Source organism: Physcomitrium patens, chromosome 3 (assembly GCF_059467195.1).
Source record: "Physcomitrium patens ecotype Gransden chromosome 3, ASM5946719v1, whole genome shotgun sequence".
NCBI lineage: Eukaryota > Viridiplantae > Streptophyta > Bryopsida > Funariales > Funariaceae > Physcomitrium > Physcomitrium patens.
In genome coordinates this window covers 1335125-1349280 of record NC_143412.1, presented here as the reverse complement: position 1 = coordinate 1349280, position 14156 = coordinate 1335125, and the positions used below count along the sequence as shown (strand labels likewise).

The window sequence follows — 14156 nt, the reverse complement described above, 5'->3', positions numbered from 1 at the left end:
TATAGAGAGCGCCGGCTACATTTTATGCTCTCAACACTCCTCCTCGCTCATCATAATATTTACATAATATAAAATTTGTATAGAATTATGATCTATAATTTATACTTTTTTGTAATCTCACAAGATCAACAATTATTGCCTCATTAAAACCTTATTTAGGAAAACCTTATTATATTTAAGGGCAAAACCATAGATGAAGGAAAAAGAGTACAACATCATTTTTCTTAATTATTTAAAGAGCTCATCAACTTTCTTATTCAAGAAAAGCAAGTTGCCGCATATCAATGCCATAAATAAGTTGACGATGGTTGCACAATGGGAGAGCTTTAGTGAAGAGATTAGCAAGATTATTTACAGATTCAACTTTTTTAATTATAAGTGCTTGATCAGTAATCAAGTCATGGATATAACTTAAATACTTTGGATCAATATACTTTGTTCTATCGCCTTTAATGAAACCAACTTGCATCTGTGTAATACAAGTACTATTTTTTTCATGCAAGATAGTTGGAAAATCATCATATGAAAATCCATAGGTTGTTTGAATGAATTTATCAATTGATCGCAACCAAATACATTCTCGAGATGCTTCATGTAAGGCAATAATTTTTGCATGGTTGGATGAAGTTGTAGTTATTGTTTGTTTCATTGATTTCTATGATATTACAGTTTCATGTCTTAAAAATACATATCCTATTTGAGATTTAGCTCTTGCAGTATTAGATTTATATCTTGTATTACAATATCCAACTAATTAGAACGACACATCGCTTCCTCGATGGTTTGAGGTTCAGGATTGTCTTCTTTGCAAGAAAGGACTTCTATAAACATACATGCAAATGATTCATCTATCGTAATAGATGGTCTATTTGAAATATCATCTATAGCACAGTACAAAATAGATAATTCTTTACTCAACTTGTTCTTATTCCTTCTAATTCCAAGATTGTTTTTCACAAGAATTGAAGGTACATTATGTATGGATATATCATCATAAATTGGTGGTCTTACATGATTAGTGGCAATTTCTTCAAAAATAATACTAAGATTAGTCGATATTATAGCTTTCTTCTTATGCGGTTGCTTATCTAGTCCATGAGTTCTTTTAGTTGTTATTGTTATAACTTAAGGTATTATAATCAATGGCATTGCAATTTGAGCAGGTGCATTCTGAGCCTCATTAATAAGAATTCTTGTAATTCTAGGTGCATCATTGAAGCCATCAGGTGTTTTACTTGCAATCCATTTTAGATGTAAAATCTTAGCAACTTCAGTTTGAGCCAAAGATGTCTTAGGATTGGGATTCATTGTAAACATTTCCGGTGCTTCAAATATAAGTACTTTATTTTTTTGTTGATTGGCAAACACCATGTATTGGCAAACAAGCGTATATAGTTATCCACATAGATATAGGATTGGCAAATACCATGTTTCAAGTTGATAATAAAGAAACATGTGATTGTTTTCCTGATGCATCAACAAGGACCAAAAAATAATGAAATAGTCATGATATTGGATTAATACGACGAAAAATATCACTATGCAATCTTTCAAGCATTGGTGGTAATTCTTGTGGGAGTTTCCAAATTGAAGGCTGAGTAATCATCTTACCTTACACGCATGCATAACATAATTTCATAGAGTCTATATCCACATGCTTTAAATTAAACTCCAATTATACATGGAATGATCTTTCTAAATATTGTGGATCTTGGATGTGTCAATCGTCCATGCGAGAGAAAAGCACGACTCTCTGTGATAGATGATGTAAAATGAAATATAAATGGAGGCCAAATCATAATTTGGTATAAACCATTTTCTGTAGCAAAAGCTTTTTCAACAACTTTATGGTTCTTTGCAAGAACCAAAACCTCTTTTCTATTTAAAATGGCAGTCAAGAAGTGATAACCATTGATATACACATCTCCGTAGCATATCACACTCTGAGGTGTTGAAGGTGCAAACATCACATGTTTACATTTTATGATGGAACCCACAAGTAATTTTACCATCGCTATCCCTTCTTAAAAATAAAACGTATTTGCTCCATCTATAGTCATCATATTTTTAGTTTGTCAAGTTAAAGATTTTTCAATAAAAAATCGTCTATCCCAGAGGATAGTATGTGTTGTTGCAGAATCAATGAGCGCATCATTTAATTCATCATTGAAGGTTTTGTCATTCATATAAGTCTCTAAGTCATTAACACCAATTGAATCCATCGACGCATCCATGGTATGAACTTCACGAGCCTCAGCTCGTACTTTTTTTATTTCCTTGGAATATTTTAATAAAATATTTTGAAGTACGACAAGCATGTGCTAAATGTCCAATCATTCCACACTTATGACAAGAACGCCTCTCTGATTTTTATTTTCTACTATAATTAATAATAGAATATTTATTCTTTCCATATGGATAGAAATGGTCATGACTATGACTATCTTGATACTTATGAGCATGTTTTCTATATTTATATAATTTTTTCTTAGACTTTAAAATATTAAGTGCGTGAGATTCTGGAACTGTAGTTCTAATAGGATGAGCTTCCAAATTGTGCAATAGTAGCTCATTTTGCTTCTCTATAAGTAGATAAGTCATGAAATCAGAATGACTCTAAAATTTCATGTTCTTGTATTGTTGTGCAAGCACAGCAGATGCAGGAAGAAATGTAGAGAGAGTTTTCTCAATCATTTCTTCTTCAGAGATGCTTTGTCCACATAATCGTATTTATGAGAGAATACTATATATTTTACTATTTAAAGCATTCAAATTTAAATAATCAAAGATACGTAAATGTGTCCAATTATGACGTGCGCATGGAAGGAAAATGGTATTTTGATGATCAAACTTGGATTTAAGATTCTTCCAAAGTTCTGTAGGATCTTCCATTTTCAAATATTGATGTTGTAATACAGGTACAAGATGACGACAAAAGAGAAGAAGTGCTTTCCAATGAATAGTAGTAGGAATAGAAATACTTATTATAGGAGATTCTTCAAACATAATGGCATCTGAGAGTTGTTCTGCAAATAAATTTGTTTTTGCCATTTTTGCCCATAATAGATAATTGCTTCTATCCTTAGTCAATGGTGGAAATAAAAGAGCTTGAAAATGTTGAGATGCATTGATAATAGTTGGAACCATAGTAGAAGCAGTTGAAAATGTTGAAGCAGTGATTATAAATAAATCTGTAAAGAAAATACAAGATCAAGTAGAAAAGTTGAGTAAAATGTATCTTAAAATATAAAGTCAAATAAAATGATAAACTTGAACTTGAAATCAAAAATATTAATTTTTTTATTTTTATTTAATTATTTATTAATTTTAATTTAATTTAATTTTTTATTAATTTTATTTTTAAAACACAAGGTTGTAGATTGTGGCAATAAAGCAGTTGTAAAACAGTAGAGGCACTCAGTGGCGATTGGAGGGCAATAGCGATAGGACGACGGGAGGGTGGCAGCGATAGTGCGGCAAGGCGATAGCGGTAAGGCGGCGGTGGGCAACGGCAGGCGGTAGCGGCGTCAACGGCAATCAGCTGTGGGATTGGCAACAATTAGCAGTCAGTGGCAGTGGCAGGGTTGGTGGCTATCCATGGTCAGCGACAGTGGCTGTTTGACAGCAATTTGGCACTTGTTTGATGGCAAGCGCAGGGCGTAGCAGGGACGCTGAGTTGGAGCAAGTATTCTAAGCAAACAGGGCACAGAGTGGAGCAAGTGCTCTAAGCAAGCAACAAATGTGTGCGGGGCCAAAAAGAAGTGCAACAAGATCATAAGTGAGATAGAGAGCAGGAGTAGTAACAAGTTTGAAGAGTGAAGAGTAGAGCAAAAAAAATTGTGATTGTGTGTAGAAAAGAGTCGTGCTGATAACATGTTGAGAATGTTTAGAAAAACACAAGAGTAGTACTAAGTAATACACACACACACACACAAGAGTAATAATAAATAATACATACAAGAGGGCTAAGGAGAAAGAGCTTCACACATAAAAATCTATTGAACTAGTTGTGTCTCGTATATAAAAGGAGAAGGGGAGAGGATAAACAATTCCTCTCCACTACATTCCAAATATTGTAGCTACGGTATTTATTGTAGTCTATAGTAAATATTATGGAGAGCGCCAACTACATTTAATGCTCTCAACACAAATGGAAGGTTGTGGTGGGTGGATGAATAGCAATCGTTGTTTCAACACTAATGTCAATGGAGACTCTAGCACTCTAAATATCAAACGATTTAATAAGGCTCCACCTCATTACCTCAGTAATTGAAACTTACTAATATTCATACATGGATGCTATTTGTAAGGCTTTTGACTGTGTACATGAGTGAATGATGTGTCACAAGCAACCATGGTCGTTAATCTACCTTTGAATTTATAGCTTGGAAATTCTGATTTTAGGTTTTGATACGCTCCCTGGTTACTTTAACTTATCCCTACATCCAGTTCTTCAAGATTGTTATAAAATTGTTGTCCATGACTTTCATAAAACCATTGGTTTCACAGTTAAATTTTTATTTACTTTTCTTGTTGGACAAGTAAGTTGGCAAACTGAAAATATCGCAATTTTTCAGACAATGTCTGTTAACATGAGAACCTCAAGTTATAAACATAACATTTTTTGCAACGGTCTCTGCTGACGTGAGCACCTTCCTACCTAAAATTTCAATTTAAAACTACGCAAGAAAAGTGAAATGAGAATTCTGAAATAAACAACATATCGTGCATCTCTATTGGACTTCACTCTGTACAAGGGAGTTTCCAACTTAAGTTTCAGGAAATTCATGTACGACCAATGAAGACGTCTTGTCAGGAACTTAATACCCAGTTCTCACGCCTAGCGCAAAACAATATAACTTACACCATCCTTTTTATCGATACGAGATATTCTCTTCAACATTGCAGCAAAAGCAGACTTGTCCTGCACATACATGTACACATCTATATAACTTCATTTCGACAGCTTATAAACAGTCAACAGAGACGAGGCATTAAACAATCCCCAAGCAACAACACAATGGAATAATCAACATCAGACTGTATTTTGTCCCTGCTGCCGAATAGCAATTAGCATAAACCATATAACAAATATAAATTCACACGTACCTCTGGGGATTTTAGTCGGTTCTTGAACCTGGTAACCAGCTCATTGCTCTTCACGGGGCCAGTCTGTCGTAAGAAAGCTTTCACTTCATCTTCCAAATTTCCTGCAGCTGCCGCAGGCTTAGCAGCTGCAGAAGCTGGAGCAGGTGTTCCTTTAGCAGGCGCATTTTTGTTAGATTCCTTTTTCCCCGCAGCTGTTTTCGACCCCTGAGACGCAATGCACAATAGTGTAGTTTAGTATGCATCTCACATCTTTTCCATGTTGCAAACCAAATGAAGAAGTTGAGCATAAAAGAGACAAAACAGCTTGAAATGATAAGTTCTGGTTGCTCAGCACACGTAAATGCTCTAAACCCCTCCATGCATGCATCTCAAAGGAATGTCATTCCTTTAGTTCGAATACAAACTGCTCAGAACGAGCCTTGAGCTCGTGAAGAAGACGTGTTTGTAGTTAATAACAACCTTATCCGCATCTCCTGCTTTGGCCTTCTTGTTGCTGATGAGTTTGGTGTCATCTCCTGCAGCAGGAGCTTTCCGCTTTCCCTTTGATGAGCCAGCTGCCGCTGATTTCACGTTCCCTGCTTTAGCTGGAGTAGGTTCTGCGGGAGTTTCCTTGGGGGCATCCTTCTTTTTCAATGCTGGAGCTAAAACTGGGGACATTCCTACTTCGTCATTGTCCAAGTCAACCTAGATAACAAGCAAACATGTACATAAGTGATAGCACCAGCTGCTACATTCAAGCCAAGAACAATCAAGATAAGTGAAAGCAAGCCAAATCACAGGCACAATGCTTCTGTACCCAAGAAAACACCCAAGCATCCAAGGCGTGCGAAACCTTACATCGTCATCACCATCAGATTCGTCTAGAGCTTGTTTATCATTGTCACCACCATCAGAGTCATCGAAACCCTGTTTACCAAGCAACTTCTTGAGCTCACGACCGGACTTACTTAAACCTCCTTGCCCCTCCTCGTTCTGCTGCCCCTCTTTCTCATCTTCTTCGTCTTCTTCTTCCTAAAGTTCCATCACCCAAATACCACAGATATCAAACAAGTCAGACCAGAATGACAACCACCATCCAAAAGAAAACGCAACATAATGTCTGGTGGAATATTAGAACATATGTTCTATTTGAAAAAATCTGTGATATTTCACCACTCAATAGCTGCAGCGATGGCGATAATCTATTGAAGAAAAGATACTGTGAGTTTATCTTCTCACATAAGCCATTACGAAGTTTAAACTACTAGAAGAGTACATTTCTTAAAATTGCTAGAAGTGTCATTGGGCTTCCACCTTAAACATGGTTACCAATTGAAGACATGACAAAATTTATACTGATCGTAATCTATTTTGAGACTGATAAATTCTCTGCAAATTTCACGCATCTTACCCTCCAAATCCCATGAATGCCAAAATCGAGCGAATAACCACTCAAAAACTAGAGGTACCTGTTTGATTTCTGGTGGAGCTGGTCCTTCAGGAACTTGCTCCTCCCGCTCTTCTGGATCGTTGCCCACTGCCTCATCATCATCTGTAAACGTTTCTTCATGTTCCCAATCATCACCTGAACCCAAGAGTTCCACAAGATCGCAGAATTATTACCAATCTCATAAGTAATGAATAAAATGAGCAATGAGAACATGAACAAGCATTAAATGTAACTAAATGATGAGGCATGCTCGATACAATATACCCTAAGCATATCTGGCTGCCGTGAAAATGCCACGAAAGTAGTAATACTACATGTCATATAGAGGGGATGTTATGTGAACGGGATGTTTTACTAACGACATAAAATCCTAGAGCAATGAACGACGTCACAGAAATAGAATTTACTGACGGCAAATACCTCGTTCTGGCTCCTCCTCATCCATGTCTATGTCGTTTGCAGCATCTTCACCATCGTCATCACCTCCTTTAGCAGTTTTATTCAAATTTAACCTCTTCTTCCCTCCAAACTCTTCATCCTCATCCTCCCCCTTATCAGAACCCATGTCATCGTCATCAGCACCCACTTTCCTGCCACGCCCTCCACCAGCACCCCCAGAACCAGGCAGCTTGTCTATATCTGGATTAGAAGCTTTCATCATCCATCTTTGGTAGCCATCAGCTGTCTTACGACGATTTTTCATTTGCTCCTCCGCTTCCTCCAATGTTAACTGCTTGTAGTGGGCTACTTTGTTGAAATTATACCTGAAAAATCAATCCTTCCGTTTCAGCATACAAGCTTTAATGACGCTCTAAAACATATACTAGCGATGCATTCTCACAGCATGCAGATTATCTCGCGCATAGAGTATAGCACCAAAACAAGAAAAAAAAAAAAAAAAAAAGAAGAAGTAGGACGCATTTCAAGCTTATGGAGACAACATAACAATTTGAAACCATGGTGACAAAATGTAAGACTCTTACCAGGCCCCAGCTGGAGAGGCAGTAAACTCAGAACCATGCATCGAAAGAGTAAAGTATGTTGCTTGCTGTCCTCCTTCAAGCTGTCCTTGAAACTGCTGCAGACCGATATCGTCCTCTAGTATCCACAGCTTTTGTTTGAATTTTTCCTGTACATTCAAAGCTCCTTCAGATATAAACCTTTAAATGCAGAGCAACGACAATGGTAGAGAGATACAACAATATCATGTAAAGTAGAATCCATACCCTCTGTGCTTCGGACAACTGGCGCCCCGTAAGACCTTCACGCTGCAAACTCCACCTTGGACCCCCAGATTTCTTCTTCGAGAACATCGGCTGCCCCTGTAAGAAGCGACCGATAAAGTGCTGCTTGTTGATAGTATTTGCACGCACATTATACTCCTGAATAACCGTCGTCAACATTTGTTTCAGTACAAGTACATTGTAAGACATACATGATTAAAATAAAATTGAACGAGCTACCATTTGAGAGTATTAAAAATAATAATAATAATAATAACCCCCCAAAAAATGCAACTACTCGCCTTCAGCTCGAGTAACCAGTTTAAGCCTGAACTTACCCTAATCAGACGAGTGACAGGGGTGCCGCACTCAGAACAAGGAGCCTGAGTCTCTGCCATAGACTTTCCACACTTCAAGCAAAGAGTTAAGTGACCACAATTGCTACCGTAGAGGTCTGCTGTTCCACGACATCCCGTGCAGCTATCTTTCAACACCAGGTCGGGAAGAGGAGACATATTTCCCTCTCGCTTTGCCTCTCCTCCGTTCTTCTTCAATTGCCCAGGTCTTCTACCAAATTCCACTGATAATTAGCGACCCTCATAATTAGTGACCCTCTCTCACTGTGGGATCCATTAAGGAAATACCCAAGTCCTAAAAATCATACCGCTAAATTTCAACGAAAAGTCGGCACCCACCTCCGCCAATTTAAAAGCGCTTAAAGCTGAGCAGGCGGCGCAATTGATGCACAGATCCCTCCTCAATTTACATACTGCCTGCTGAGCTGCCCCTCGAACCCTTCATAAAAATACAAAACAATCGCCAGATAGGTCTAACAAACTTAGTTTGTTGCTTTGCTGAGGCTTCAAGCAGCGAACTGAGCTTTTCTCGCAAGGCAAATGATCTCCCCTCCCATACAAATCTCAATAGAACTCCCTCCAAGCGTTAGGCTCACTCTCTGTTTTTAGCTTCATTAAAATCTGCTCGGCTATTCTACTAAGACCGTTGACAAGAATGTAACCGTCCAAAACCCACCAAATTCTTCCGCAAAACAGCTAAGCCCAACTGACATCTCTACGAAAAACCCCTGCCTGCAAGCAAGAGGACCAAACAAAACCCCAAATATACCTCTCTTCGAAGCCAATAAGGTCTCTTCGAAATCCTTACAATAAATTTCGGTACAATATTTCCCCCAACTATAGTTCAGAGGAACTGGAAAAACAGCCTCGGACTACCGGCTCTATCCAGTTTACCCCGTAGGTTACCACCGGTAACACCGGCAGGTCTTTTGTTACAGAAGCCTGCGAAAGGACACCTAACCCTACTAATGTTGTTTTTCTGCCAGCTTAACGTAGTTTCAAGTTTCCATTTATGAAAGAATCTAATTCTGTAACATTCTTTCTGCTCAGTAAGTTTTCGAACTACGAACTGAACTGAGCACATTTACGTAAAGTATAGGCGCCTGATTTGAGAAGATCCCTAAACCCGATTGTCTTTTCGGAGACGCGGCATCAGTCCGTGTCTGTGCCTACCAGTCCTTATTCTCGAGCTCACAGTGTTGATCGATTGATTCAGCATGGGTGCCGAGGGAGGTAAGACGCGTCGCGTTGCTAGCGGCGGCAGCGCTGATCGCAAGCGACGACGAGCTAAGTACTTGCCTCACGTATGCACCAAGCACACTCCTCTATTCCGAAGAATGTGGAGTTGGAATGAATCTCTATGTTATCGTCTCAGAGTGGACAAGCAGTAGTCAATTTGCTAGCGAGCATAAAGGACTGTACTTGGCAATTCACTTAGGGGACTTTTTCACTTCAGTTTAGAATTGGGTTTTGCCGCAAACAAGTGGGATTTAGAGTGCTTGGCTTATCACTTTGATTGTCGCAGGTTTAGGGGTTTATTAAGTTTTCGGATGCTTTGCTTCTGTGTTAATAGGTATTCAAACTTGAGATGATGCTTTACTGCAATGCAATACGTGGGTCCGTGGTATAGGGATATGGTTGCATTTACTTGAATTCCAATTGCAGAATCAAAAGAAGGCCGTAATTTCGCATGGGCAGCAAGGTTTTTTGGTGACTTGTGTTGGGGGGAAAGAGCGAGCCAGCATTCAGGAAATTAGCAACGTTCTTGATGAGGTTTTTTTTTTTTCTTTTTCTTTTTTTTTTCTTTTTTTCCTCTTAAAGTTCTCGAAAATTAACTTGGAGCAGTGTAAAATACCTCTTGTTTGTTAGAGAATCATTTCTGAAAAATTATAAGTTCTGGTAGTATTTATATTTAATGAGTTGAGCTCAGTATTGTTAGCGTGTTAACTCAACTCTGAAGTGCTATTGATGTTGTTGTATGCAGTTTTTTGATAGGCCGAGCACTCTGCCTCCATTAGGTCTACCGATTCGCATAGAAGCAGAGGATGCAAGAGGTTTTGATGATCGCACTGGCAACAGTGGCACTTCAGAACATTCAGAAGAAAGTGGAGATGACGAGAGTGATGAAAGTGATGATGAGGGTGCTAGAAAAGTGTCCAAATTGGCACCTCCAGCTGTAGCACCAATCTCCACTGAAGTCAAAAGCAGAAGCGGTGGGATTGACGAGCTTCTTGCTGCAGAAATTGATGAGATTCGGACCAAGAAAAAGGTGAGCACAAACACTGATTCTCTATCTTGTGTCACTAGACCCAGCCCCATCAGAGAAGTTACCTTAGTATTCCAGGTCTAAGTCTAACTAATTGTGAGTAATATCATTTGTTGCGTCGAACCTTGCGCATATACTAAGACTTGCCTGGTTACATAAAATTCAATGGAACTGGTAGCCTCCTTCCAAGGAAGTGGCTCGCTGTTGACCATCGTTGACAACGGTGTAACACTCTTACGTGGATCATGCGGAAGTTGATCCCAGTTGTCATTCAATCGATGATTTGCATGCAAATCAGAATACTGCATGTCAGTAGGAGGAGGGGGTTTCTACCCATGCCGGAGTAACACGTCCTGCACTGCCTATGAATCTTTCTTATGGATAAGACAGTGCGCTTCATTCCTTTGAAGAGCACACGCTAATTGCTGATGTGCTAAGAGAGTAGTTAAAACTTTCTGCAGGCACGTTTCTCTGGGTGTGAGACAGGCTGTCACGGTGTAGTTTTTGTACGTATGTTCAAGGATGCAGCTGCCCAGCGGAGCCCGATGGAACTCGCGGAAGCAATCATACGAGATGCAGCTGCTACCAAAAAATCTAGGACCAGGTAACATTCCGTTACTTGAATAGTTACTATAAACCATCAGGTTTTGAAGTCGCGTTTAGATTTACTACTCGACCAACTTCTCGATACAGATACAAACCCCACTTTATGCAGAATTTTTAACGCCACCCTATTTGTATTGGTGTTCAGATATAGTATGCGATTAATACCTGTAGAGACAACATGTTATGCATCAGCAGCAGAGGTGGCGAAAGCTGCGAAAGCTATGGTAGCTCGGCATTTCCCTGTTGGAGAGGGGTACCCTACATTCAAGGTACTATTCTTACAGGTGTTCTTTGAGTCTTCAGTTAGTGGCTAGTAGAGTAAGACGAAACGACGCATTATATTGTGCTGATAAAGTTAGCTAATTCCTCTAAGTATTTAAGTAATCCTTTTAAAGACTCTTACTCATTTTAATTTAAGCGATTACAAGTATTATGATACTCTTAGGTTTATGGAAAGTTCTTAAAACTGCTTTCTTGAAAACACTTTTGACATTGACAGCTGGTTACACTTGTCTGCAGTTCGCGGTAGCCATTGAGGCCCGAGCAAACACTTCAATAGACAAGATGGAGCTCATCAATGCAGTTGCAAAAATCGTTCCACAACCTCATTCTGTTGACCTCAGAAATCCTCAGAAGACTATTCTCTTGCAGATAGTGAAGGTGCGAAACATATTTCATCTAATTTTCACGTGGTTTATCTTCCTTTAGGAATTGGTACATTTTCTTTGATTAGAAAGCGTACACAGTAGTCTGGTACGCGGCATCGCATTTATCGTTTGCTCTGAGTAATACCAGCGACCTTGTGCAAGAGACTAGCCACTTGAAAGTTTTCTGGATGATAATGTGAATTCACTGTCAACATTGTTGCTGTTCAGACCACTTGTGCTTTGGGAATAGTTCGTGAATTCAAGGAGCTTGCCAAGTACAACTTACGGATGCTCACTAATCCAGAGCTGGAGAAACAACCTAGTAAGGAGCCAAGTTTAATACCAGGCGGTGCCCCAGTGGATCCTCTGGTGCGAACAGATACACCCCGAATCAACGCCTCCAGTGCAGCAGATGTCACTTCAGATAAATTGGAAGATAATCAAGACTCCAAGAATGAGAATGACTCGGAAAATAAACAAGAATTCAAGAGTGACGAAGGGACATTGTCTTGAGATTCCAATAGATGACTGATTTTGGTCTTATTTTCTGTCTAAATTAGAAAGCTATGAAAGATCAAAGTATCTTAGTTTTGAGCTATTTACATTTTTCACATCATTATTGTTGATTTCTGGATTCCTGGTTCAGAAATGTTCCTCAGGACATAGTCGTTTTCATTGATAAGGTCCAATCCATGAATTATCTGGAGGTCCCATCCCGGGACGATAGGGTGGATCATGCTAATTAAAAAACGTTCCATATGAATCAAGTTGTTCACAGGTCAATAACACACATAAATTTGGAATATGTGGTTTGAAAAATACTAAAATTGTATAAGCTAAGGAATGACCTGAATAATTCCATGGGGGATTTGCAACACTCTCTGGCCAATAGTTGGGTTTTACGTGCTCTGCCCAGGTCAAAAATTAAATTAATTTTAAAATAAGAAGTTTTTTTATGAGTTTAGAATTTATTATCTATTGTATTTTGGATTCTCAATGTGCAATTGTATAATCAAACTGTTCATTAAGGATTTGATTTATCTGGTTTTTGAGTTAATAATACAAATATATAGCATTTTAAGTTTCAATTTGATATACATCTATACTTTTCAGATCTACTAATCTAGTAGTGGATTTAGAATACTCTATTAGTTTTTAGAATTTTAATTATAGAAACTTTTATTAGTTGGTTTATTTCTTGATTTTTTTAATTTACATTAATTTTTTATTAATAAAATCTACTAGATTTAATACTTATCAGTATTGTGAAACATTTAGAATCCTAAACGTTTATATATCTTTCAAAACATTATATATAAAAATAAAATAAATAAATCCTTTTCCTCTATTAATTGATATATTACCAATATTTCTTTCAAATTTTTAAAAATTTATCCATAATTTTTTTTCAAGTTAAAATCTATGAGAATTTAGGATTTAATTCTAGAACACAACAATATTCTAAAACAATTTGACATGCTTATATTAAAAACTTAAATTGACCTAAATTTTTAATTTTTATAATTTGCATTTCTAATGGTTAATTACAAGTTTGAAGATGTTTGTATTTTAGGAGTTTTAGAATCCTAATAACTCCTAAATGATATTTATCATTTTTACAAAGTTAATTTCAGATATTTTTACTTTTTGCATTTTTGACTTTAATATTTGATTAGATCTATATTTTTTTTTCTTTTTGGAATTTAGAATTTTAGTAGCCTAAATAGGTAGATGGGATAGTCTGAGACATGACATAATCTAACAATTCACAAGATTTGTAAAACCAAAACTCTAATAAAAACTTAAATAGGTTAGAATTTGAGATGGTGTTCTTTAATATATTAAAAATAAATTACGAAATTAAAAAAGACCCAATTTTTTCTTTGATTATTAATCTTTATAAGAATATAATAATATAAAAAAATTATTAGATTTTTTAAAATCAGATTTTAAAAAATAAATAGAATTTAATCAAGATATTTTTAGATTTAATATATATAGAAAGTTATTAATGCTATATTTCCAATTGATATTTGTACACTCCACATGATCTCTATACAACTTAAATTGACTAAAAAGTATGCTTCTATACTTAAGGTGAATTTGGCAACCTAATATTTAAATAAAATATATTGATCCAATATTGATCCAAACATAGAATTTTAGAAATCTTTTTTTGGTAAAAATTTTGATTTCTAAGACAGATATTTTGTTTTTAGAAAAAAACAAAAAAACAAAACAAAAAAAACAAAAAAAAATAAAACAAAATAGTGTGCAACTTGATTTTTCATAAAATATTCATGGTCTCTCTTTCAACCACCATCATTTCTTAAACCAAAGAAAAGAAAAAATGCACAAAAGAAAGTAGCATATTATTAGCTAGTTGTCTATAAAGACGACACATGAGGTGGAGTGATATCAATTGAAGACAAAGCATTAATACTTATTTATCTATCTATATATATATATATATATATATATATCAATAAAATATACATAAGAATTACTATCTTTATGATA

General features: G+C 36.8%; 2 protein-coding genes across 4 annotated transcripts; one reads left to right on the top strand and one right to left on the bottom strand.

Moving 5' to 3' along the window:
* Positions 1 to 4546: 4546 nt before the first annotated feature.
* Positions 4547 to 8928, bottom strand: LOC112279985 (transcription initiation factor IIF subunit alpha). 3 transcript variants are annotated; one of them, XM_024514845.3, is made up of 10 exons: positions 8457 to 8928; positions 8100 to 8325; positions 7765 to 7920; positions 7522 to 7667; positions 6959 to 7302; positions 6558 to 6673; positions 5947 to 6120; positions 5569 to 5793; positions 5110 to 5313; positions 4547 to 4924 (listed from the first exon to the last, which is right to left on the bottom strand). In XM_024514845.3, exons 2-10 carry the CDS (start codon positions 8274 to 8276, stop codon positions 4841 to 4843), a joined length of 1626 nt encoding a protein of 541 aa, XP_024370613.1. In that variant the 5' UTR covers positions 8277 to 8325; positions 8457 to 8928; the 3' UTR covers positions 4547 to 4840. The 3 variants fall into 3 exon arrangements, with proteins under 3 accessions (XP_024370613.1, XP_024370615.1, XP_024370614.1); XM_024514847.3 differs by having other exon boundaries at positions 8100 to 8328; positions 8457 to 8831; XM_024514846.3 differs by having other exon boundaries at positions 8100 to 8341; positions 8457 to 8595.
* A 167-nt stretch (positions 8929 to 9095) lies between these two features.
* Positions 9096 to 12399, top strand: LOC112279986 (uncharacterized). The gene is made up of 7 exons (XM_024514849.3): positions 9096 to 9421; positions 9783 to 9890; positions 10102 to 10386; positions 10845 to 10987; positions 11135 to 11258; positions 11509 to 11649; positions 11865 to 12399. The coding sequence occupies exons 1-7, from the start codon at positions 9335 to 9337 to the stop codon at positions 12147 to 12149; spliced, it is 1173 nt and encodes a 390-aa protein (XP_024370617.1). The 5' UTR covers positions 9096 to 9334; the 3' UTR covers positions 12150 to 12399.
* The last annotated feature ends 1757 nt before the right edge of the window (positions 12400 to 14156 follow it).